The 25,924-nt window shown below is 46.3% G+C and overlaps 1 protein-coding gene across 2 annotated transcripts in view; it reads right to left on the bottom strand.

Moving 5' to 3' along the window:
* GALNT18 (polypeptide N-acetylgalactosaminyltransferase 18) overlaps positions 1 to 25,924 on the bottom strand; it is a 364,308-nt gene that overhangs the window by 29,873 nt on the left and 308,511 nt on the right. For both annotated transcript variants that reach the window (XM_066365677.1, XM_066365674.1), the window contains exons 8-9: positions 22,266 to 22,403; positions 16,743 to 16,838 (exon numbers count right to left, since the gene is read on the bottom strand). In XM_066365677.1, the coding sequence (XP_066221774.1) occupies positions 16,743 to 16,838; positions 22,266 to 22,403 (234 nt within the window). The remainder of the gene's footprint in view (positions 1 to 16,742; positions 16,839 to 22,265; positions 22,404 to 25,924) is intronic.

Here is a 25,924-nt window from a genome sequence, read left to right as displayed (position 1 = left end):
AAACGTGCTGCAGAGGGAGAGATGGCCGAGGAGGCCCAATCATTCGTCATGGCCAAGGTGGTGGGTCAGGCCTCCAGCTGAAAACTGGCCTCAACATGGGGAAGAAGGGTGCTCTGTCAGACAGGCTGAGAAGGTGCAGAGCCAGGGACTGGCATAGGCAGCTGTGAGGGGGCAGGAGGAGGTGTCACAGCACATGGCCTTCAGTGTTTAACAATGACCCATTTCCTGTGAAAATGGCTCTGACCAAGGGTGGGCCCCAAATTGTCTGTATTCTGTGTCTCTACGAGCCCATTGTCAAGAGTGGAACTGTTAAGAGGCCAAGAAGGCTCTATCTATCCTGTCAAGAATTTAAAACATGAAATCAAGAGGGTCAGAGGGGAGGCAGCTCTGTTGCTAAGCCTAGCTGGAGGAGATCCATGAACTTGCACTGCTGAGGCAGCGGCCCCATTCCTGCCTTCACCAGTCAGCCCTCCCGTTGCATCAACAAATGAATCGCCCCAGGCTTTCTCTTTGGTTTTAGATTAAGCTACCCAAGTTTGTTGCAGTTCTTGTTGTTAATAACAACCCCCTCCCCTGAAATGAACAAATACAGCTCACTTGCCCATCAGGAAGTTATCTTCAAGAAATCTCAAACACCTGCTCTTCGGCTGCAGGGTCCCCTTTGGGCCCCTGTTTGGAAGGTGCTACTCAAAGCCCATTAGAGTCATGTCTGCTCATCTGTCACAGGCTGTGTCTACTCACCCACAAATAGCTAAGACAGAGTATATTGAGTGCACTGAGGAAAACGTGCCCTGACATTCCTCTTTTCCAGACACAACAATCTGCCAACTCCACGTCAATGTGTGACAGTCAATGCAGGCTGCTTAACGACTCTAAGAGATTGATTCACTGCCCCATCCTATGAGGACCCCTCTGCAATCCCCTCCCAGCTGAGCTATTACACATTCCCTCATTGTTAGTGTCTTTAACCCATGAAATGTGAGTAGGAGAGACACGTGTCATTTCCAATCAGAAGCTTTAAGGGTACCATTGGACTGGCAGCGTCCCAGAGAGGGGCTGCTCCTTTGGTCCCAGAAAGAGATGAGATGACACAATGCTGAAGCTGAACCATGATGATCGTGAAGCATGAGTATGAAATAAGCATGTGCTGTTTTAAAGCCACTGCAATTAGGGATCATCAGTCTAAGCTGGATGATGAAGAAATCAATACTAGATGAGGAGGGATGCCAAACCTGAAAATTTGGGACATTGACTTTGGGGCCAGAAAGTGTGTGGTGAGGAAACGTCTTTGGACACTGGAAAGATGGTGACTTCTCTTATGCAACAATGAAAGATTTGGCAATAACTTGGTAGACTGCTAACATGGCATATGAACTCCGCTTCAGGTGAAGAGTGTGCATTTGTTACTATCAGCTGCTTTTGACAAGACACCAGAAAAAGGAAGATAGGGTGGGAAGATACTCGGACATGTAGAATGACTGAGACATGTTATTAAAAACCACTTGGATTCTGAGGTCGCCTGTTACTGGAGCATAGCAAAGCCGGAACTGACTGACCGTTTTGCTCTGCTCCCTCACCAAATAATCACACAAAACAGAATCACAAAATGTGATGCATGGTCTTAAGGGAAGGTGCAAGGAAATAGAAAAATATGTACCAAGAGGATTGACCTAATGGGGACAGTGGGAAAAGGGTTGATTTAAGGAAGACTGACTCTGGATCTAAACTGCCCAATTTCAGTTCATTCTCTGTGTAGCTATAGACAGTTACTTGGCCATTCACACTCTCAATTTTCTCTTCTTTAAAAACAGGAGGCACTACTGGTGCTTACCATGTAGGTTGTCACTTAGTGTTGGTTAGTGTTAGCATTAGTAATGTTCTCTTAACACTGGTCACTCCCCATTAAGTTCCAAGTTCCCCAAAGGCAGGGGACATGCTTGTCTTGTGCACTGTTGTATCTCTACTGAGCCACTGCCTGACATGTCTACTCATAATATATTAGTAGATTAAATGAATATGTTAACATGCTATACCAGGGACTCTAAATTTCAGCTCAGAAATCCATGCAGGCTCCCTCCCTGCTGCTTGTTTCATTATCTCTTACTCTAAGACTCCTTTAAGCTTCTCTCTGCCCAAGGTTTGGACCAGTATCTTTGACATCACCCTCAATAGAGCCCTGAGGATTCATAGCTTGGATAGAACAGGATCCTCTCTGTAGCACAAGGTTCTCAATATTTTCCCCCAGGACACAGTCTGTGTCAGTCCGAACCCTTGCCTGTCCCTGTCTCTTGTTGGCACATCACAACTGTTGTTCTGCTCTGAATTAAGAAGAGCTCAGAATGTTCCCAGGGAGAAAGAGTATGTATTTGCATGTGTCTATGTTTAACAGAGATTTTAACATGTGCAGTGGGGATCAGGACTCACCAGCAATCACAGTGATCAGAAAGATGGAGGAAAGACATGGTAATAAAACCTGTAGGTTAAGATCCAGAGGGAGGAGTTAGCCCAGAAAAATAGAGTTCATGTGGATGAAATATTGATGCCTGATTTTAATTTGTAAATATAAATCTGTGTTTCACCTGCTCCAAAACCATCTCTATCTCCATCTCCCTCTTCCCTGGAAAGGGTATAACAGCTCTACTGGAAAAGAGGCCCAGCTCATATCTTTATTGGATGCTATAGATCTCAGATAGCAATGTCAGATGCATTGCACTATGACAGAGAAAGTGTTAGAAAACTAAGACCATTTTTTTAGGGACACCTTTGCTTGCCATACCACGGGATAAATATTTTTGCATGAATGAATGAATGAACGAATAAATGAATAAATGAAATAATACAAATAGACATCATAGATTATTATGATAGGTTATAAAAACGGCCACAGATTTCCCCCATCCTTGCATGCAAATCACCTTGTAATGTAACTTTGCAGTTCCTCCTTGGCCAATGGCAAAACTTCCATAGCAAATGTGACACAAGGAGAGACCCTAAAAGCGCTCTACAAAAATGGCTCTTCCTGAAGGACACTGCCACTTCTGTGAGCTTTTGAATCTGCTGATTTTGCCATCAGGGACATAAATTGGAGCTGACACTCCACTCCCTGCAGTACCCATCACACCTCAGCTCCACCATCCCTGTATGAAAATATCTCCTTGTACCAAAATTAATTCAAAATGGATCAAAGACCAAAATATAAGATATGAAACAATAAATTACACAGAAGAAAACATAGGTACTAAACTCATGGACCTTGGCCATAAAGAACATTTTATAAATTTGACTCCAAAGGCAAGGGAAGTGAAGACAAAGATAAATGAATGGGACTACACGTACATCAGACTAAGAAGCTTCTGCACAGCAAAAGAAACTGACAACAAAACAAATAGCCAGCCAAATAAATGGGAGATGATATTTTCAAACAACAGCTCAGATAAGGGCCTAATATCCAAAATATACAAAGAACTCACAAAACTCAATAACAAACAAGCAAACAATTCAATAAAAGAATGGGAAAAGGACATGAACAGACACTTCTCCCAAAAAGAAATACAAATGGCCAACAGATATATGAAAATATGCTCATTTTCACTAATGCAAATCAAAACTACAATGAGATATCACCTCACACCTGTTAGATTAGCTATTATCAACAAGACAGGTAATAACAAGTGTTAGAGAGGCTGTGGAGAAAAAGGAACCTTAATTCACTGTTGGTGGGAATGTAAAGTAGTACAACCATTATGGAAGAAAGTATGGTGGTTCCTCAAAAAATTAAGAATAGAACTACCATATGACCCAGCAATCCCTCTACTGGGTATATACCCCCCAAAACTCAAAAACATTGGTACTTAAAGACACAAGCCGCCCCACATCCATTGCAGCATTGTTCACAGTGGCCAAGACATGGAAACAACCAAAAAGCCCTTCAATAGAAGATTGGATAAAGAAGATATGGTACATAAATAGTATGGAATACTAGTCAGCCATAAGAAATGATGACATAGGATCATTTACGACAACAACATGGATGGACCTTGATCACATTACTCTGAGTGAAATAAGTAAATCAGAAAAAACTAAGAACTGTATGATTCCATACATAGGTGGGACACAAAATTGAGACTTATGGACATAGATAAGAGTACAGTGGTTCCCGGGGGAGGGGAAGGGAGGAAAGGAAGAGGGTGGGGGGAGGGGAGGGGCATAAAGAAGACCAAATAAAAGGTGATGGAGGGCAATTTGACTTTGGGTTATGGGTAAACAACATAATCAAATGCCAAAATGATCTGGAGATTTTTTTTCCTAAATCTATGTATGTCTAGTTGATCAATGTCACCTCCATTAAAATTAACTGTCTAAATAAAATTATATTAAAAAAAAAGAAAGAAAGAAAATATCTCCCCCTCTGATGTCAGACACTACCATGCTCCGCCCACTTTGGTCTTCTCACCCAAGTGCATCCAGGGCAATCTGCCATGGCCAGCAAGGCCTTTGGCATCAGGCTCACAGTTGCCTCCACTGGGCAATACTTCAGGGTCTCGGACAATGAATGCCCCAACCTGCGCTGCAGCCTCCATGCCAGGGAGGGCCACTTGGATCGCACCTTAGCCACCCACACGCAGACCCCAGCTCTTAGTGCCCCAGACGCTCTACCCCTGAAATCTCACCCTCCCTTTCCTACTTTCATTCAACTACCTATTCATCTTGACAGCTCACTCCCTGATATCCTGAAAGTCTGCTCATCGACCTAAAGGAGACAAGCCTTTGTTCCTTTCCTCCCACACATCCATCTCCTCCCTGCATCTCCAGGCCCCTAGAAAGGCTGCATCCAAACTCCTTCAACCACCCCCTTGCCAGCACCTGTAAGTCTGTAATTCCTTATCCTTTCTGCTTTCGACACCCTGGACATCTCGCCCCTGCAGCCTTGCTCGCCTTCTCTACACCAGGTCCCCGGATGTTGGGTGGAAATGAAGAATATCACAGAACAGGGCAAGTGAGACGCACCACCAAGTCCTGGTCTTCAGCTTGAACTGGGCCCCTCCACACCACCTTTCTTCAGCCGACTCAGCCACTGAGCCAGTTCCCCTAGCAGAGTCTCTCAGCTTCTCTGCTCGGACATAACCAGATCCCTCAGGCACGGCCCTCAGATAACCTGGAAACCTGTTCCTCTTGAACCTCCCTCCATCCTGCCCTCAGGCCTCGGAGGCAGAAGGTCCCCATTGGCCTGGGAACCCGTCCTGTCCTGTCCTTGCCCTGCCCCCTCCCACCAGAATGCGCTTCATTCTCCCTCCACATATTCAACCTCTTTCTCCACTGAGTTCTTTCAGTTTCAAAATAGGCTCCTCATGCTCCCTATTGCTTTCTTTAAAAAAATTTTTACTCATTGATTTTTAGAGTGAGGATAAGGAGAGAGAGAAACACTGATTTGTTGTTCCTCTTATTTATGCATTCTTTGGTTGAGGCTTGTATGTGTCCTGACCAGGGACTGAACCTGTAACCTTGGCGAATCAGGAAGATGCTCCTCTAACCAACTGAGCTACTCAGCCAGGACTGCTTTCCTTAAAAAGCAAATTAGAATACACACCTTCTCTCGGCTCCACAGCCCTTCCGATGGCCAGGCCCTTTCTCTGTCCCTTCATACTGAGCTCTGGGGCAGAGCAGTCTGCCCTCGCTGGCTCCACCTCCTCCCGCACTTCCCTGTATGCAGGTGCTCTTGCTACCATGTCCTCCCAGACATCCCACAAGCACTGCAGGTATCCTGGGGGATGAAACGCTCCTCTGGCACCCACTGTCCTCATCTCAGGGGTAGGTGCCAGGGTGAACCTTGCTACCCTAGAACTCCCCAGAGGGACTGAGGAGGTGAACCATGGCTCCTTCCATTTTGTGATCATCCCTTAAGAGGCTAAAATTTTCCATCAATTTATTCATTCCTTCATCCAATACATGTGACTTCTGAACAGCCCAGAATATTCTTAGGAGCTAAAGATACTGCAGAGACATAAATGTGTTCTGTAGCCAAATTCTACGAGAATTAAGATCAGCAAGTCCTTTTTTCCTGCAGAAAAAAGTATTATAAAATTTTCTTTTTAATTGTGTCCTTCACCTGAGCCAACCTGCCCTCCCACACGTGTTCCTGCATTTAATAGTGTATTTCTAAGAAGAGAAAATATAAAGCCATTCTGGTGATTGGTTTAGAGGGCCCAGCTCTTGCTAAAATTTCCAGGCTAACGCAGTGCTAACCTCAAGGACTCCACTAAAGCTCTCTGCTGGCAGGACTAATGTGCAGCAAGAAACAGATTTTAGCAGCTGGGACTAAGGCAGTGTGGTGACAATGAAGTTAGTTGGGAAAATCAAATCTAAGAATCCATTTATGCCCATAATATATTCTGAACACATCTACTTAGAAACTTTCTTGAAATAAACAAGCACATCCTTAAGTTGCCCTGATATAAACACCATTCAGACGTCCCCACTCAATGCCACCAGCCATCCCCAAATCCCAGAGCCTGTTTTTTATGCTCCTTCTTCGTTACATTCGCAGCTAGTGGTGGTGTTGCATCCTCCAGGGCACCTTTGGAAGTGCATAGCAATGTCTGGGTCCCACATTGACACTGCAGCTGTCAAGGTCCAGGGATGCTGAACACCCCGCTTTGAGTGGGACAGAACTGCCCCGCCCCGGATGCCACTGATGCCCTACTAGGAGCAGCAGCAAGGAGCAGGGAATAAAGTTTCCCTATTTCTTGGGGTCTGTACTTTGTGAAAATGGCAGCAGGGCACTCATGTGGACCGTGGGCAAACTGCCCCACTTCTTGCTCTAAGTAGATAGTACAGGAAGTGCCTTCGTCGAGGGGTGGGGGCACTGTACCTGTGCTATTCAAGCGCGGACTCTCTCCTGAGGCAGAGTGCTTATAACCTATACGTGTCACTGGCTCACTGCTCTTATCCTGGGCTTTCCTGGGGACAGTTCTTCAAGACCATCTCGAGTGTAGAATGAGTCACAAAAACTCCAAGGTAGGTGTGGGGAGCAGTATCAGCCAATGTGGCCCTGCCAACAGGAGACCTTTGGGGGCTGGGGAACTTCTCTTACTGGGGGATTGAGTCAAATGAAAAGGCAGGACAACTTCTATGTGCCAGCAAGCCTTGGTGGCAGGAGAGGCTTCCTTCATTTCTGTCCAACTGCTCATAGCAGCTGGCCCTCATCAAGAAAAATTAATAGTGTCTGGCCTCCATCCAAAGAGGGAGGGCACAACTCTCAAGCTCCCATCCCTGGGTCACCATGAGAAAAGGCACTGGGTCTAAAGGAAGAGCTACAGACTCCACCAGATATTATCTTGACTAAGAATAACTGATACTACTAATACAAATAAAAGCCACTGCAATATACTGTTCAAGGACTTACTGTGTGCCAGTAAATATATTTCTCCATTTAATCCTCATAAAACCTCTATCAGATGAATGGTTTTAACTCTCCTTTACAGAAGGGGAACCAGACTTCGGGCTAAGGCTGGTAAGTGGCAAAGCCAGTGTGTTTGAGCAGACGGCTAGGATGTCTTAGCTAGGAAGACTACTTTCCTTTACTTAGAAACTCACCAGCTTTATGGACAGATCTATACATCAACCAGAGGGGCATGAGTGCCTACCCTAGCCAGGCAACATGCTGGGCACAAAGGATGATACAATGGAGAACACAGCAAAGTGCTCGCTCTCAAGGAACTGAAGATCTAGTGGTGAAGAGAGACCATTAACAAGTAAACAAATTCACGTATAATCGGCAACTCTGAGAATAATTCCATTCACACAGACAATACAAGAGCTGTGATACAGACAGGTGCAGGAATCAGGTGCAGAGATTTGAGAGAAACAAGTGAGAGAACCTCAGAGGGCGTGGTCAGGCAAGACTGCCTAAGGAAGTGGCTTGAGGCTGAGACCCAAAGGATGAGAAGGGGAGGGATGTGGGGGCCCTGGAATGCTGAGACTGGAGGTCTTGTGATGGGGAGCCAGTTGCTCCAGTTCCTTGTGGAGGGGGCGGGGAGTGTAAATCCCAAAGACAAGGCACGTGCAGACCACCCTCATGAGTCAAGAGAGCTGACCCGCCTGTGTTCTGTGTCCCAGCCCAGGGTGGATGGGAAGGGCAGTGTCCACGGGGCAATATTTTCAATTCTTCATCCCCGTCTCAGAAATCTGCCATAAGATCTTACAGGGAGGGAGGAAACTGCAAATTATTGATAGATTTAGTTTTCCTTTAGATCCTAAGAAGAAGAGCGTGCCTGGTAGTTGGATTAATAAACTACTCCCTCCCTCGATCTCTCATTTCAGCCTATACTCTCCCAGCAAGTGTGCTCTGACACGTCCTAGGGGCCAAGCCTTCGTTATACCCACTGTGGAGACTTAATGTCCTGTCTCTGTCCAGAGAGATCACATATTTAATGAAACCAGGGACGCCGTCCTGAGTCATGGCTTTGAGCATGGGCTCTGCAGTTAGGCAACGGGGGTTCTCACATTTTGTAATTTTGTGGCTCTGAGAAAGTTACATAACTGCCCTGAGGCCCAGTGTTCTCCCCATACAAGTAGGGTAAGAGCAATACCCACTTCCCAGGACTGCTGGGAGTATTAACTGAGATTATGCAGGCAAAGCATTTAGAAAGATGCTTAGGAACAGTAAAAAAGAAATAAATAAATAAACATAAGCTGTTGTTAGTACCATTATTTTTAAGCAGACTTGCAAGCTCTCAAAAAATGTTGAGAGACTGCCCTCGTTAGAACGAGAAGCAATTTGACTCTAAAGGCAAATGAGGTAAAGGCAAAAATAAATGAATGGGACTATATTAAACTAAAAAGCTTCTGCACAGCAAAAGAAACTGACAACAAAATAAACAGGCAGCCAACTAAATGGGAGTTTATATTCACAAACAATAGATCTGACAAGCGGTTTATATCCAAAATATGTAAAGAACTCACAAAGCTCAACAACAATCAAGCAAATAATCCAATTATATAATGGGGAGAGGATCTGAACACACACCTCTCTCATGAAGATATACAAACAATAAATATATGAAAGGATGTTCATCTTCGCTAGCTATTAGAGAAATGCAAATCAAAATTATAATAAGATACCACCTCACACCTGTTAGATTGGCTGCTAAGCAACAAGACAGGTAATAATAAATGTTGGAGATGCTGTGGAGAAAAAGGAACCGTCATTCACTGCTGATAGGTATATAAGTGGGTACAGTTATTATGGGTGACAGTATGGTAGCTCCTCAAAAAATTAAAAATAAATTTACCATTTGACCCAACAATCCCTCTACTGGGTATCTACACAAAAAACTCAAAAACATTGGTACATAAGGACACATGCACCCCCATGTTCATTGCAGAATTATTCGCAGTGGCCAAGACATGGAAACAACCAAAGTGTCCCTCGATAGAGGGTTGGATAAAGAAGCTGTGGTCCATATATACTATGGAATACTACTCAGCCATAAGAAATGATGACATAGTGACATTTACAATAACACAAATGGACCTTGAGAACATTATACTGAGTGAAATAAATAGGAAAAAGCCAAGAACTAGATAATTTCACACATAGATGGGATAAAACTGAGACTCATGAACATAGATAAAAGTGAAGTGGTTACCAGGGGGAGGAGGATGTGAGCAAAGGGGTGAAGGGAAGAGAGTAAAGAGGGACAAATACACAGTGATAGAAAATTATTTGACTTTGGATGATGGGCACATAATGCAATATAGAGGTGTTTACCTGAAACCTATCTATTCTTATGAACCAATGTCATCCCATTTATAAATAAGTAAGTAAGTAAGTAAGTAAGTAAGTAAGTAAAATGAGAAGGTAACGTCACTGAGCCCAGTTCAGCACCCATGCCATTTTCCTGACCATGAAGCTGAGGCCCAGAGAGGTGAAGTGACTTGTCAGAGAGAATAGAGCCAAGTCAAGATCTACACTCATCTCCTCTGATGCTGGCTCAGTGACCTGTTCCTATGCCCAGAGAGGCCTGAGAAGCAAAGTTCTCAAAGGAGTGGCAGGTGCAGGGTGAGAGGCTCAGCCTCCCTCTGGGTAGTGATTCAGAAACATCTTCTTCAGTGTTGCTGGCCCAGTGTGGTTCTGCTAATGATTGCTTCTTCCCAGCCGGTGGGAGCTTAATAAAAGTCATGCAAAACTCGCTGGTTAGCACTCTAATTGTGGAGTTTGGATGTGGAGGGAAGAACATATCATGTGGAATGAATAACAAATCAAGCCGTTCCTTTTTTAGCACTGAAGCTGGCGGAGCAGCCCAGAGCTCACCACTGCTCAGTAAGAAAGAAAGTTAGCGCTGTGACACCAATGTCTGCGTGCCCAGCACACCTGTCCGCTCCCTCGGCACCTGCACCCTATGCTGAGCTGACCTGTGTGCAGCTACCAAAAGGAATGTGGGAATGGGATCCTTTCCCAAAACAGGCTGAGAAATCGGCTGGGTGCTCACCTAATCCAGAGCTGGACCAGCTCCAGGCTGATGCCCACAGGCAGGTTCAGTGGGTATCTGTAATGGAGAGGGAGCCCTGTGATAGTCACCTGGGCCACGCCCTGCTAGATTCTTAGCCAGAATCTAAGGGGGGCAGTGCTGGGAGAGAAAGCACCGGTGGCCAGCCTGCCCTTCCAGCCCCGAGCTCCCTCACCCCAGGAGAGGACGCTCTCAGGTGCGACACAGTCACACCTACCATCATGTTCGAGAATGCTATGGGTCTGCATCCACCAGCTACTAGGGGTGGGGACTTAGGCACACCTTTATGTCTTCGAGCCAACATCTCTGAAGTGGGAACCAGCTGGCAACATGTTTTTAGGATGAAATGAATGACTTACGGAAAGTATCTAGGGAGACTGACTGACACAATAATTATACACACACATACACACGCATATTATAAAACATAATTATGTTAGTAAACAAAAAGAATATAATCACTAAGTAACATTTACTACATTTTGTTTTAAATGACAGATATTTAAGGTAAAGAGAAATGAAGTCCCTGTCCCAGGTGACACAGCTAATAAGTGCAGAGTGGGGATTCACACGCAAGCCGCCCCCAGGGGGCCCAGCTCAGGCTAGTTCCCTTTCCTTTCATTCTTTCAGGTGGGCTGTAGGGAAGGAGCGAGACTGAAGGCTTCAGTTATAAAACAACTCGTTCACTCATCAGTTATAGATAAGCAGACAAGAGGAGTGAGTTCCCGAGCCCTGGGACGCGGGCAGAATACAGTAGGCGCCTGGTCTCCACGGCAGCCTCAACGGGCTGGAAGGATGAAGGCAGCCACTTCGGCCCTGGGGATCCTGGGTTGCAGGGCCATGACTGCAGGTGGGCAGCCCGACTCGCCTCAGCCTCGGAGACGCTCTGACCCTGGAAGAGGCTGCCCTTAGGTATGAAATAGTAACACCTACCATCACGTTCTAGGCACTGGGCTAAATGTTGTCACATATAGACCACCAGAGCCCTCACAATAATTCAGTGACGTGTAGATGGCTGTTCATAACTGAACATTAGGGAGATTAAGTCACTCGCCTCAGTCACACGTGTGGTATGGGCAGAACTGGGACTCGATCCCAGCCCTGCCAGACGCCAAACTCATGAGCACTTCGTCACTGCCTTGGATTCTCTGGAGCAAAAACGACTACCTGCAACAACCAGCCTGCACTGCTGAAGTGGAAACGTCACAGGGAGGAGTGAAGGGTTGCTCCCCACCAGAAGTGCACCTCCCAGAGGCACCCCTCACTCTGCATCCTACGGGAACAGTGCCCCGTGGAATGATGCGAGGCTATAGCTCAGAGGTCAAATAATGCAGGGCTGGAGGGGACCAGCCAGATGTTCAGGGTTGGTTGAGGCTCCCCTCACACTGTAGGCCAGCCAGGGCCCTGCACTAACATTCGTCCGCGGGCACCTGGGCGATCCGACCACACACAGGCACTTGTGGAGGGCATAGTTTCATCCCATCAGAGCCAGGAAATTAACTCAGGGACATTTTACACAGCCTCTCAGAGCCTGGCACTCTAATTTATTTATAAATAAAAGTCACAGAGAAGTAGACAAATCTCCCAAAAAGTGGCTGATGACTTAAGTTCTTGGTCCACAAAGGAAAAGCTTCTCAATTATCTCTGAGATGTTACTTAAAAGACATAGGGATTCAGGTTCAAGCACAATCCATGGGAAGCTGCTCATGTTCCGTGTATTGCCCCTGGGTAACTGCCAAGCGGGGGAGGGGTGATGGCATCATTATGACCCCATGTGGGAATGGCATTTCTAGAGAAGTAACAGACAGAGAAATAAGCAAGTTTGTTCATTCATCTCTCTCCCTCTCTCTTTCTCTCCTCTCTTCCTGTATGTAGGTACAGATGTATTAGCCAAGTAAGAATTTTAACAAATAATAAAAAAGTTCCAAAGAAATTCCAAAAAGTAAAGGTACCAAAGTCCATCTACAATTCCATATTTTTCCTATTTTCATCACACACATTACCTGATCTAAATGGAATTCAACACTGGATAAAAATAGAATACTTTCAACTCTAATCTTTATACCTTGAGTCAAAAAGCACTTCCTGAAGCATAAACGTGGCAGCTTCAGAATTTCAAAAACTTTAGAAGGAATTAAAGTCCCTTTCATCTTCCTTCTTCTATAGCCAAGAATTCACCTTCCCATAGGAAAAGCACTTTTCTTTTCCTGGGTCTTTTACAGTCGAGAAGATTTAGGCAGAAAGAATGAGAGGAGTCCCCAGACAGTGTCCTTTCCCATAGCCTCTCCTTTGACGGGCTAATAAAAAGGTGGTTTGGGGCCGTAGGTTGCAAACCGTGCATTGTATGAATTATAATGATCTAAGTACCTGCCTCCCTCTCCAGACTGGGACTCCTCTAGGTCAGCAACCTGGGCAGAACTGGCATTGCCCGTGAAAATTCTTGGCATAAAATAATACTTAATGCATGTTTCTTGAATGAGCAAATGAGTAAATAAGTGAGTGAATGAGTGACTGGCTAAATCAAGGGTCCCCAAACTTTTTATACAGGGGGCCAGTTCACTGTCCCTCAGACCGTTGGAGGGCTGCCACATACAGTGCTCCTCTTACTGACCACCAATGAAAGAGGTGCCCCTTCCGGAAGTGCAGTGTGGGGGGGTATAAATGGCCTCAGGGGTCCGCATGTGGCCTGTGGGCCGTAGTTTGGGGACACCTGGAAAGAGCCTGTGGGGAGACCCTATTGTATCTTTCCCAGCAGAAGAAATTTTTCAAGCTGTTACGCTAATTAGGATTAATATTCTCTGTTATTTTGAGGATTGCTTGAAAGTTGCTGCTAATTTAAATAAGATAGTTACATTTACTCATTAATTAATTGGCATGCTTCCCCTGGTTAATTTGGTTAGTTACACTATGCTTTCTCCTACCCAGGGCCTTCCCTGAGAACTGAGTATATCACAGCTGTACCAGAGCGAACTTTTTAAACAAAATGTAAGCAGAATTTCTCAAAGGGTTTAAGTGTAGATGAGAACCCAGTGCCACTTTCTAGCCCCAGCTGTCTTTGGCTCCCTAATGTCTTTGGACCCTGTTTAGGCTATGTGATAAATTGCTGTAAAAAAAATCTAATCAATAGACCAAATTTGTTCTTCAGGGGAAATGAAATTTTAAAATATGAGGACTTCCTAAAAGACAAGCTATCAGATGTTTAATGAATAAAACTGGAGCAGAAACTGTAACTCAAAATACAGGCATCGTTCCTAGTCTTGTCTTTGCCAATAATTCATGGTGTGACCTCTGGCAAGTCAGTTAGTTCATCCCCCCAGATGCCATTCTCTTGTTTTCTTACTTGTCAGAGGTGGAACGAATCTAGAAAATATATCTAAAGTCATGTGGCAGAGACCAAGCTTCCTGGGCACACAGAAAGCCCTAATGTCCCATATTCTCTGTAGTTAGGCAGGGCCACGTGACTAGCTCTGGCCAAATAAATGTGAGAGGAAGTCATATGCAGCACTTTTTAGTCAAGGCGTGAAAGTAAGATTTCCAGTCACATTTTCCTCCTCTGGGAGTGTTGTGCATTGATTTGTGTACCTCAAAAATTCACACGATGAAGTTCTAAACCCCCAGTACCACCACGTGTGAAAAGAGGGTTGGAAATAGAGTTGTTATAGATGTCATTAGTTAAGTTAGGATGAGATCAATGACTGGCACCCTTATGAAAAAGGGGAATTTGGACACAGACATGCCTACAGGGAGAACACCACCATGTGAAACCGGGTGATGCTGCCACAAGCCGAGGCGCTACCAGGAGCTAGGAGAGAGGAACACATCCTTCCCTAGTCCTGCAGAAGGAGCATGACCCTACTGATGCCTCCTTGCTCTACAGGGCTTCCCGCTCCTTTGGCTTTCTAGTGTGGTCCTGCCCAAGCATCTCACTGTCTTGATCCCACCAGAGGCACCTGGCAGGGTCATCCTGGCCCACTGAAACCAGAGGAGCATTCCCATCCTTTGAGGAAGTAGCCCTGCCCTTGGGCCTGTGGTGTGGTGGCCGCCCTGACAGTCTCTAAATAGCCATCAGCACCTTCTTCCCTTTCCTTCAGGAATGGTGCCTGTTCACAACTGAATAGCCGATGGCCCCGTCTTGTAGACTTTAAGAAGGCCCACAGCCCTCCTTCATCCTGTCTCACTTCCTCCTTAGTTCACCCTGGCAGAGTCTCTGCTGGTACAATCCCATCTCCGTTTCTGGCTTCTGCTGCTGGCGTCGTTAAGTCCCTGAGTCCCGACCATGATCTCTGTTGTTCAGTCACTTTCAGTGCTCTCTTCACAACATGTTTTCACAACATATATCTTCTTTTTTTTGGCAATAAAGATAGGCTGAGAATTTTCCAAGCCTTCAAGTTAAAGTTAAATGAAGTCCTAAGGGTAGAACCCTGATCTGATAGGATTCGTGTCCTTTTACAAAGAGACACCAGAGATCTCACTCATGCTGTCTCTCCTTGCCTGTGAGGACAAACTGAGAAGGTGACTGCCCGAGACACCCAGTCAGCTGGCACTCTGATCTCAGACTTCCCAGCCTCCAGAACGGTGAGAAGACCAATCTCTGTGTAAGCCACCAAGCCTGGGCATTTTGTGCAGCTGCCCTGCTGGACTAGCACAGGCAGTGTCTGCTGAAAGTGAGCATGTGTCCACCCTAAACTCAGTGATTCAACTCTGAAGTATAAACACAGAAGAAACAATTCATGTGTCCACCCTACCACTCAGTGATTCAACTCTGAAGTATAAACACAGAAGAAACAATTGTACCTGTGCGTCGAAAGACATGAACAAAGACTGTCATAGCAGGATTAGTCATACTCCTGAACTGGCACTAGCCCACCTGCCCACCTGCCCACCAGCGGCAGAATATATAGTAAATATGGGATGTTCATAAAATGGACTACACAGTAATAAAATGACCAAATTACAATTGCATGTAAAGCATAGATGTGCTTTACAAATACAATGATGAAAAACAGAAGCCAACACGAGAAGCATACCCTGACTCTATACATATAAAATTCAAAATCAGGCAATGATGCCCTTTTTCTTGATCTGGGTGCTGGTTACATAAGTATGTTTGTTCTGGAAATTTATTAATCTGTATATTTATAACTTGTCTATTTAATGTATGTTATGTTATATGTCAATAAAGGTTTACATAAAAATAGTCACCCATTAGAAATGTCAGATCATTGTAATAATGAAGAATGAGCTGCTACACTGCATGATGTGGGGACAGTGTGATACGCTGACCTACAGTTGACCAGTCAGGGATGTCACAGCAGCTCAGCAACAAAACAGATGAGGTGGGGGAGGTAACAGTGACCATTGTGGGAAGTCTCAGCATAGTACATCAGGTGACACACAGCATATCTTTCAGTTGTGTGTTTAGAAAGGTAGTAACTCAAATAGTAACTTGTAATTGTATAAATATATGTATATATATATATATATATAAATATATATATCTTCTATGCTAAAATATATTTTTTTGTTTTAATCACTATGCACTTCTGGAAGTTATATAAGTTAACTCTAAACATGTTGTCAAGTCATAACAGGTTAGTCTATGGTCTATGGCATTCTTGGTCAATGACTGTCCATTGTACTTTGTTGAATGAAACATGTCTCTTGCCTGTGCCTTGACATCCTCTGTGGGTATCTGAAGCCCAGGCAATGAATAGAGAATTTTTCTAGGATAACATATTCCTGTAGCTGCTCTTTACTCTCCATCAGGAGAGCACCATAAGTGCTAGAAAGGGTCTCATGGCTATCAATTTTGGCCCCGGCTATGATTTACCAGAGTACAGAACTTGAAGGCTATGAAATGGCATTCTGTAGGGACCCTTAGGTGTCAGGGAGTTTGGGGGAATCCTGGGTTTCCTGCTAAGGAAAGGCACGGCTGCCAGACCAGGGCTGTGACTTACCCATGGTCTTCCCAGAGGGGGCAGGTATTCCCTTTAGAAATGTATCACCTTCCTGGCTTTCCACACCAGAGGATCCAGGCATCCTAGCATATGTTCCCCTGGCCTCCTTCCAGGGAAAGGAGGCATGACTCTCCTATTTTTGCTCATGAGGACACTTCCTAGTGAGATGCTCTCAAGGTCCCTTAGCCCAGAGTAGCCATGCCAGAGTTTAACCATTCTTCCCCACACCAGACACACATTGCACACCCCCCGCATGGGGAGATCTCAGGGCACTCACCTGGGGCGTCATTCCATGGCAGATATACACAATGGGAACGTTCTCTGTGTCTGGACCCTGATCAAGACACAGATCAGTCTTCAGAGAGTTCTGTAGCTGAACACCAGGACGGGCAGCCACACCAAAGAGAAGAGAACAGAGAAAGAAATGTGTTAACTCAGGAGAAACAAGCTTTGCACTGGACAGGCTCCATTTCCATAATCAACCCAAGGCCTGTTGTATACTATGGAAACCAACAAACACCAACAAGCTTTGCATAAAGGTGCTGAGGTTTAGACCAGCCCCTTTGAAGGGCAAGCATTCATGTTTTAAACAGCTAGCTGGTCTGGGAAGCTGAGTCAGTCTAGGTAGAAAGAAAAGGTACACTGCTGCACACATACAGATGGTGCTAGGCTTTTCACCCATCTAATTCTACAGGGGTGGCAGGTCGGCCTGCAAAGGTCCCAGGATAGATGTGTTTGCTCTTGAGGGTTGGGGGATGTGCGCAACATGTCAACTGTTTGGGGGGCTTGGGACTAGGCCCTCACTGCCTCCTGCAGTGGTTGGCCAGGCCCCAGTGGAGGCCCAGTCGATAATAGGTCTCGACAGTGGGGGGTTTGGCAGGTGAATAAGAGAGGAGAGGGCCAGGGGGGGAGAAGAAGAGAGAGGTAACTCTTTCCCTCACCCACAGGCACACGACAACTAACAGCACAGATGTGGTTGCCCCTTGGATTGGGTGTGGGGGAGCTGCTGGCCATGTGCAAGCAGAGGAGCACAGTAGTGATCAAGGAGGAGATGAAGCATGAAGCAGACAGAACGACAGACAGAGAAATCACCCTGCCCCTGCTGTGGCTGTGTGCTTCCCAGCTTGAGTACCTGTGTCTGGCTGCACTTCGGGTCCTGTGTCCATAAGAGAGTCTGTGGTATCTTTACCCACCTTAAGCTGAGCTAGCTTAAATAGCTTTTCTTAGCAATCAAAGCACTCTGTTTAGAACTGGAGGCTGGAAATGGACATCATGGGGAAGTCCAGGGCAATGGACCACAGGTGGGCCATCTATTGAAGAAAGCCAGTGACGGGCAGTGACTGAGCTTTGGTAGCCCTGACGGATTGTGGCAGGAGTACAATGACTCCAATTAAGGGATGTGAAATGGAACAGATAGCCAGAGGTCCATGTGTGGTCTATGCATACCCTGGTCTTCACAAGGGACAGGAACAGAGTCAAATTCTTTTCTCTTGAGCTTCCTTTCTTTTACTGGGTGATAGCAGCTTAAACTCAGATTTGTGGTTTGAAGGTTTTAAAGAAATATGAACATGTACCAACTCCCTAGGCAGGGACCCATGAGCGTCTATGCAGCAGATCCTTTATGATAAACCAACAGCTTGGCTGGCCCATGTGGGAGGAGCCTGTGCAAACACTCTGGACCTCTCCCGCAGCCTGCAAATGATGGGTGTCCCCGATACCTAGCACTGTAACCATTAGTGAGACCCGCTACTGCTCCTGCGAAGAGAAAGGTCCAGAGATCCCTGATGTCAGGCTTGGTTCTCCCTAGGATCTCAAAGTCAGCCTCTGTATGAGGCAGTGGGTGCTGCCTTTGATAAAGTCCACCTTGGTTGTGTCTTTTCCCTCCCATTAGGCAGGGGTCTGCTGACACAGGTGGGAGAGACAGACTGGGGTGAAATCCTGGCTCCAGCCCTGGACTTTGGAGACAGACTCCCAGCTCTGCCACTTGTCCCACTATGACACCCATTCACTTGGGAATGCCATTCATGTGTTCATTTTATTTAGTCATTCATTCAGTCCACATGTACTATCTACTATCTACTGTGTACCAGCGCTGGCCCCTGAGAAAGACTGAGCCTTGGTCTGGTGACTGACTAACAGGGGAGACAGGCAAGTGGAGAAGCAACAAGAATACAGTGTGCTGAGTGCTGCAGGAAGAGAAGCGGAGGAGCTGGCGGAGCAGAGACGTGGCCGTCCGCACAGACTTGGGTTAGGAATGGCTTCCAGAGTGGCGGCACGACAGGAAGAGGAGGATGCTGTCAGGCACAGCGAAGGCCAGAGCAGAGCATCCACGCAGCGGGAATGGCGTTCCAGACAGAGAGCCGGGGCGGAGCTCCTCGCTGCACTCTCTACCTTCATCCTGGAAAGAGATCGTGTCCTGAGCCGGCTGGGTGGTTTCGAGGGTTAGGTGGGATAACGCATGGAACGCACTTCAGCGGTTCCCAGCATGTTGATGCAGTTATAAAGGTTGGTTTCCCTGAATGGCTTTCAGGAAGTTAAAGCAGTAATAATAGTAGCTAATATTTGCACATTTGCTATTTGCCAGGCCCTGAGCTAAGCTCCTGTAGGTGTTGTTTCCTTTCAGCATCATGAGGTCAGTGCTATTATTATCTTTGTTTGATAGAGAAGGAAACAGACAAGAAGTTATATTGCTTTGTCCAAGACCACATAGCTGGGAACCGCTGAAGTGCGTTCCATGCGTTATCCCACCTAACTCTCGAAACCACCCAGCCGGCTCAGGGACACGATCTCTTTCCAGGATGAAGGTAGTGAGTGCAGCGAGGAGCTCCGCCCCGGCTCTCTGTCTGGAATGCCATTCCCGCTGCGTGGATGCTCTGCTCTGGCCTTCGCTGTGCCTGACAGTATCCTCCTCTTCCTGTCGTGCCGCCACTCTGGAAGCCATTCCTAACCCAAGTCTGTGCGGACGGCCACGTCTGTGCTCCACCAGCTCCTCCGTTTCTCTTCCTACAGCACTCAGCACACTGTATTCTTGTTGCTTCTCCGCTTGCCTGTCTCCCCTGTTAGTCAGTCACCAGACCAGGGCTCAGTCTTTCTCAGGGGCCAGTGCTGGTACATAGTAAACAATAAGTACATGTGGACTGAATGAATGACTAAATAAAATGAACACATGAATGGCATTCCCAAGTGAATGGGTGTCATAGTTGGACAAGTGGCAGAACTGGAGTCTGTCTCCAAAGTCCAGGGTTTTCCCACCATGCAATGGGACAATCCTGAGACTAAAATCCTGAAAGATGCCTCGTGACATGGTATGACCAGAACCTTTAAGGTTTTGCAAATTGTTGAGGTTACACAGCGATTAAGTAGCAAAGCTAACATTCAGAAGCCAGACGTGTCTGTTTCCCGATGCTGCTCCAATACTACTCTCAGCACCAGAGCTGGAATTAATCCAAAGCCACTCCGTCTCCCAGACATGAAGCTCAATGATCCAGGGGAAACCTGTGCCCCTACAACAGGGTCCACAGGCCCTTCGACCTGCAGGAGTCATTAATGGGACCTAAGAGTGGATTAATGGACTGGTTCATATAGACCTGACACTGGCCTAACTGACAGTTCCAGGGGGTCATTTAACCTGAGCAAGTTAGTTTAGACATGGGCTGGAAGGGAAAAAGAAACAGGAAACTCTGCATCTGAGAAGATATCTGGTCTTTCCATTTCAGAATAAAAATAATCATCAGGAAGAGTGTTTCAGCCCCAGCAAATCCTCTGGCTCCAGCAACTGTATCCTGCTGCCCCCACCGAGGGTTCATTACTCTCCTTGAAAAGCAGGCACGTCTCTACTCACGTCAGAGCCCAGCCTGTGGAGAAGGCAGGAGTGCGCGAGGCTGGTGGGGCCCTAGGATGTGGCTGGCAGAGGAACATGCAGGGGTCAGAGATGTCCACCAGCCCTAGGGATTGGGTTTGGTGGAGAGAAGGCTCCATGGTCAACCTGCTGTATGTGTTTGTAAGAGGCAACCCTTTTGCTTGGAAGACAAAGATACCTTTGGCCAAGACCCAAAATTGCAATGGCTGCATGCACACAGTGCCACTGTTGCAGTTTTCCCGGCCGACTTTATACCGTTTGGCTATAACCGACCGCTTGGTGAGGAAGCTTGCCCTGGCTCACAGAGGTATGGGGCCGATAGTTTCTCTGAAGCCACATTAGCCTAACTGTCCTTTTTGGATGTGGTCCAACAATGGCCGAGAAGCACATACAACTTGGCATGGGGAGTGTAGAGGCATCAGTAGCAACTGTGTCCTCAGAATGGTTCAGGGTAGAAGGTGGGGTTAATGGGCACTTCGCAGTCCAATATGTTTCCATGGTGACGACAGGACCTGGAATCTCAGGTAATTGCTGAGCAGCACCAGCTGAGGAGCCTTCTGACATTTGAATTATACCAGCCTGAGAAGTGGAGAGGCAGGAGGCTACTGGCCGGTTCTCCGAAGACATGTCAACCATGCCATGGGGGCTCTTGTGGGAGGATATGACCCCTTCCTACAGGCTGGTCTCCAGGGCAACAGGGGCCCTCCAGATTGTGAGGAGGAGGAGTTCCTGGAATCTCCACACTGTTTCCGTTAGAATGCAAGGGCGTTAGAGTTGGGAGGCCCACAGAGCACATGGAGAGCAACCTTCCACCAGCATCCTTCCCCTCACAGGCAGACGCTGTGCCCACTATGTTCCTGCTGAGGTGGGCCTTGAACTCAGTTCTGCCCACAGGTCATCCAAGGAAGAGGCCTTAGTTCACCCGTAACGTTTTATCGTGGGATATCAAAAAGGCCTGAGGGGACACTCTGAAAAGGGAGGAACTGAAATGATAGTATAGCTATTTTAGACCCAGTGTCACCACTGGTTACCTATGCACATAGGGGCACATAGCTTTGCTTCTCTGTTTCCTCATGTGTAATAGGGTGAGGTAGGTTGTTTTGAGGGTATAACTGTCAGTAGAAAAACTTTATGTGTTTGTTGTTTGTTCGGTCAGCAAAACTCAGGTGAGATAACCCAAAATCAAGCAGGTGTCACTTAAAATACAGTGAGAATTTTATGATCCTGGGAATATGGGAAGAATGGGAGAGTTTATCACCTTCTAAGTATTTTAAACTTAGAAAATACATTTCTACATCTCAGACTTTCTTCTATCCCTTTACTATATAAAAAAACAAAACAACTGAGGCCCATAGACATTAAGACACTTGCCTGGGAGGTGTCCTGGTCAAGATTGGAACTAGGTCTGTCTGTATCCAAACCCTGTGCTTTGCCCCTCCACTTTGCTGCCTTCACCAGGGAGAACTGCTCTGTGCCACCAACAGGCAGTACTAAAACATCCTTCAAAATACAGCAAACTCAGGAAGCTTATGTTTTCCAGGACCCCTTTCAAAATGCTCTGTGTATGAGTGGAGCCATGCAGGCTGATTGATGGAATCTCAGGCATTAACTCTTGGGGAACAACTGGGGTTTGTTACATAGCTGTGCAAACTTAACTGCAGGTTTTTGTTTTATCAAGCGGAATATGCAAGTTTGGGGCTAGAGCGGAATTGGTCAGGACTATGCAGGAGAGACCAAGCACCTCTTCTAACAGACTGGAGAGGTCTGGGCTATGAAAGCAAAGTCTGCCATGCACACAGCTCCAGAAACAAGCCCCTCATCCACAGGCCTACCACAGAGCCACATGGGCGGCTGAGAGGTTCTCTCTCTCCTTCCCCCTGATTCTCTCTAGCCTCGCTCTCTGTCTGTGACTGAGTAGCACCCCGAGGGCTGGCTCCTTACCACTCCATAGGCGATGATGTCTGAGTACATCCTCATCTCTGGGTACACGCTGACCAGGTACCACCGGAAGGTCTTGCACTGCAGCTGTTTCCTCAGAGCCTTCCTTGCAGTAATGTCCCCAATGTCAATTCCTGAGTCCTACGTGGGGACATGAACGCAGAGATGCAGCCATCACCAGGACACGGCTTCTCCCCAGACCTCCCCAACCAGGATTCCGGAGACTGTCTATGCAGGAACCGAACTCACATGCCCACAGGTACCTTATCCCAGTAACTGTCCCATCATAGACGATGAAACATGAGGTCAGCATTGATGGGGACTGTCATCAAAGGCCACTGAAAATAAAACTGGAAAATCCTTAAATTTTAAACTTGAAAAAAAAAAAGCTATAGTTTGGCTGTAGGTGAAAAGTGGGAGGAATACAGTCTGAGTAAGGTCTTCCCTGCCTGAAGGGGGAAATTGAGAAGCTCTGAGCTGTGGGCAGAGAGGGAGTTGGAGGAAAAAGAGTTGAAAGTGGAGTAATGCTGATTCTAATACTGTTCCTAATACTCACGGCAGCTAAGGCTCATGTAAAATGTGCTAGGCTTTGTTTTGTATGAGACAGACATATATATTTATATTTATCTACTTAGATTTATTTATATTTATGTTTATTGTTTCATTTAAATCTATAGAAGTAGCACTATATAACCCTTATTTTACTGACAAGGAGTTAAGATAATGAGAGGTTCAGTGACCTCCTTGGTGACTTGCCCAAAGTCCTACCGTTCATAAATGGAGCTGAGAGTTGAGCCCAATAAGCCTAAGTCTGGAGTGTGCACTTTTAACCTTACCCTGTGAATCTGCGAGGGCCTGCCCTCCTGCCTCCTGAGGCCAGGCTCTGTGAGAGAAGCAGACCCTCTTTAAGCTGGGGGTCTTAGCATAGACAGTACTTGTGTTCCACATTTCCTGGGTGTATCAGAAAGGTGGTCCCTGAGCCATCAAGGTATGGCAGGCAATGAATAGTAATGGAGGCATGCCTGTCCCTGAGTGAGCGGGAGAGAGGAGCCCCCCCATTCCTTGTGGTCCCAGAGTAGAGTGGAGAGCACTGAGAGTCCCTGGGCCTGCACACCCACTGAACTACATTAACAAGCCTGTGTTGAGCCAATATTTATGAAGTGGTGAACATAGCAACTAGCAATAAATGAAGCCTGCTTAACTTCAACCCCCCCCCCCCCAAGGCACCTGTTAAGTACTAACCCTTTAAACCTGACTGTACTTTATTCGTATATCACAGAGCTATTTACCTGGACCCAGGCCTTTCCCCTTCCATGCTCTAACTGCCTTTATATGATGACAAATTAATCCTATGTCTCAGCTTTTGCCGGGGCCACTACAAGAACTTGTCTCAAGAAGATCTCTGTGTTTTCCTAAGATTCCAGGTTCCCTTTGGAAAACTTGATTTCTACACTCAGGATCAAGGGAAAGTTGGTCTCTCTCCTAATGATCTAATGAAAAGTAGGAGAGATGATCTACCAGGCATCCATCTGTACTTTTACTTCTTATTTATTTATTTATTTACTTACTTACTTATTATTAAGCGAGAGGAAGGGAGGCAGAGAAACAGACTCTGGCATGAGCCCTGACTGGTATCTACCTGGCAAGCTCCTTAGGCAGGGAAGCTCTGCCCATCTGGGGCCTTTGCTTTGGTTGCCAAACAACCATGCTATTTTTAGCACCTGAGGCAGAGGTCAGGGAGCCATCCTCAGCACCTAGGCCCAATTTGCTTGAACCGATCCAGTTAAGGCTACAGGAGGAGAGAGAAAGAGAGAATGAGGAGGAGTAAAGAGCAGATGGTCCCTTCTCCTGTGTGCCCTGACCAGGAATCAAACCCAGGACATTCACATGTCAGGACGATGCTCTATGACTGAACCAACTGGCCAGGGCCAATGTATTTGGACTTCTAAGAAATTCAAAAATCAGAGCTTTCCTTGGCTTATATTTCTGGACTTCATGACCCTTTCCTTTTCCTGTGTAGGAGTTGACTTAAGCCTTTCCGTTTGAATAGTTCAGCACTTCTGTACTGGGTGTTTACCGTAAAATGCATCAAAATCTTTCAGAGCAGGGGTCTGGAATTGAGAAATAAGCAAACTTCCTTAGAGAAGTTCACCTTGGCCTTGGCCCTTATTATTAGAAAACAATAAATATCTCTTTTGTCCTTTGCTGAATACTTAATGGAGTGGGTTGAAGAGTGCCCCCCCCCCACTCTGGAAAATTTTTGTCTATCTGTACCTCTGAATGTGACCTTATTTGGAAATAGGGTCTTTGTAGATATAATTAACTAGCAACCTGGAGATGAAGTCATTCTAGATTTAGGGTGAGCTTAAATCTGTAAGAGAAAGGAAAGGGAGGTTTGGACACAGAGACAGAGGCAGAGATTGGAGTGATGTATCTATCAGCCAAGGAACACCAGGAGCCGCCAGAAGCTGTAACAGGCAAGGGAGGACCTTCAAGGGAGCACCCTCAAGGGATCATAGCCCCACCAGCACTTATTTTGGGTTTCCGACATCAGAACTGTGAGAGGATACATTTCTGTTGTTTTAAGCCGCTCTGTTTGTAGAAACTTGTTTTGGCAGCCCTAGAACACAAACACACTTAGCCACACAAACAGCTGCCCAGTGTTCCTGCCTGCAGCGCAGCCACACAGTTTTCCTTGTGGTGAACCCTGAAGAAGGCCTGCTGCCTGAGCACCTTGGCGTCATCCCTGGAACTCAGCCTGCCTTTGGCCAGGAAGCAGAGGGAGTGCCCGACCCCTGGGCAAGAAAATATCAATACTTTGCTACACACTGACTTTCTGTTTGTTGATAAACAAACTGATTTTCAATTAAAGTTGATGGATGCAAGAGCTGGAGGTTCCCCCTCTAGACTTCTAAATGCTCGAGACTCTAGAATTCTTCTTCTTTTTTTTTTTTTCCCAGAGACAGAGAGAGTGTCAGAGAGAGGGATAGATAGGGACAGACAGACAGGAACGGAGAGAGATGAGAAGCATCAATCATCAGTTTTTTGTTATGACACCTTAGTTGTTTATTGATTGCTTTCTCATATGTGCCTTGACCGTGGGCCTTCAGCAGACCGAGTAACCCCTTGCTCGAGCCAGCGACCTTGGGTCCAAGCTGGTGAGCTTTGCTCAAACCAGATGAGCCTGCACTCAAGCTGGTGACCTCGGGGTCTCGAACCTGGGTCCTCCACATCCCAGTCCGATGCTCTATCCACTGTGCCACCACCTGGTCAGAGACTCTAGACTTCTAAATGCTCAAGACTGGATGTGGGAAGGGATCAGGTGAGAGAGTCATTGCTGCTCAGTGCACAGCCTAAAGACTCAGCACAGAAGGCAGCAAGAGAGGCTGACTGCCCAGCTTGGGGATTTTAAAGCTGGGGTGCAAATGCAGAGCATATAAGTGATAACATCAACAAGAGGAGATATTTATCTAGTGCTTTCCATTTTCCAAGCACTGACCAAAGTCTTTACATACATGGACTTCCTTAATTCTCAAGACAGACATTAGGCAGGATTGAAGGGTTGCGCTCTAATCTTGCAGCTGAGATGCTGTGGACAAAAGGTTAAATAAATAGAAAACAGATGTGCTGGTGACTGAACTGAAGGTACAGTATGGGACGTC

This window comes from Saccopteryx leptura, chromosome 1 (assembly GCF_036850995.1).
Source record: "Saccopteryx leptura isolate mSacLep1 chromosome 1, mSacLep1_pri_phased_curated, whole genome shotgun sequence".
In the NCBI taxonomy this organism is placed as follows: domain Eukaryota; kingdom Metazoa; phylum Chordata; class Mammalia; order Chiroptera; family Emballonuridae; genus Saccopteryx; species Saccopteryx leptura.
The sequence above is the reverse complement of the archived record's forward strand: the minus strand, read 5'-3'. Positions and strand labels throughout refer to the sequence as shown.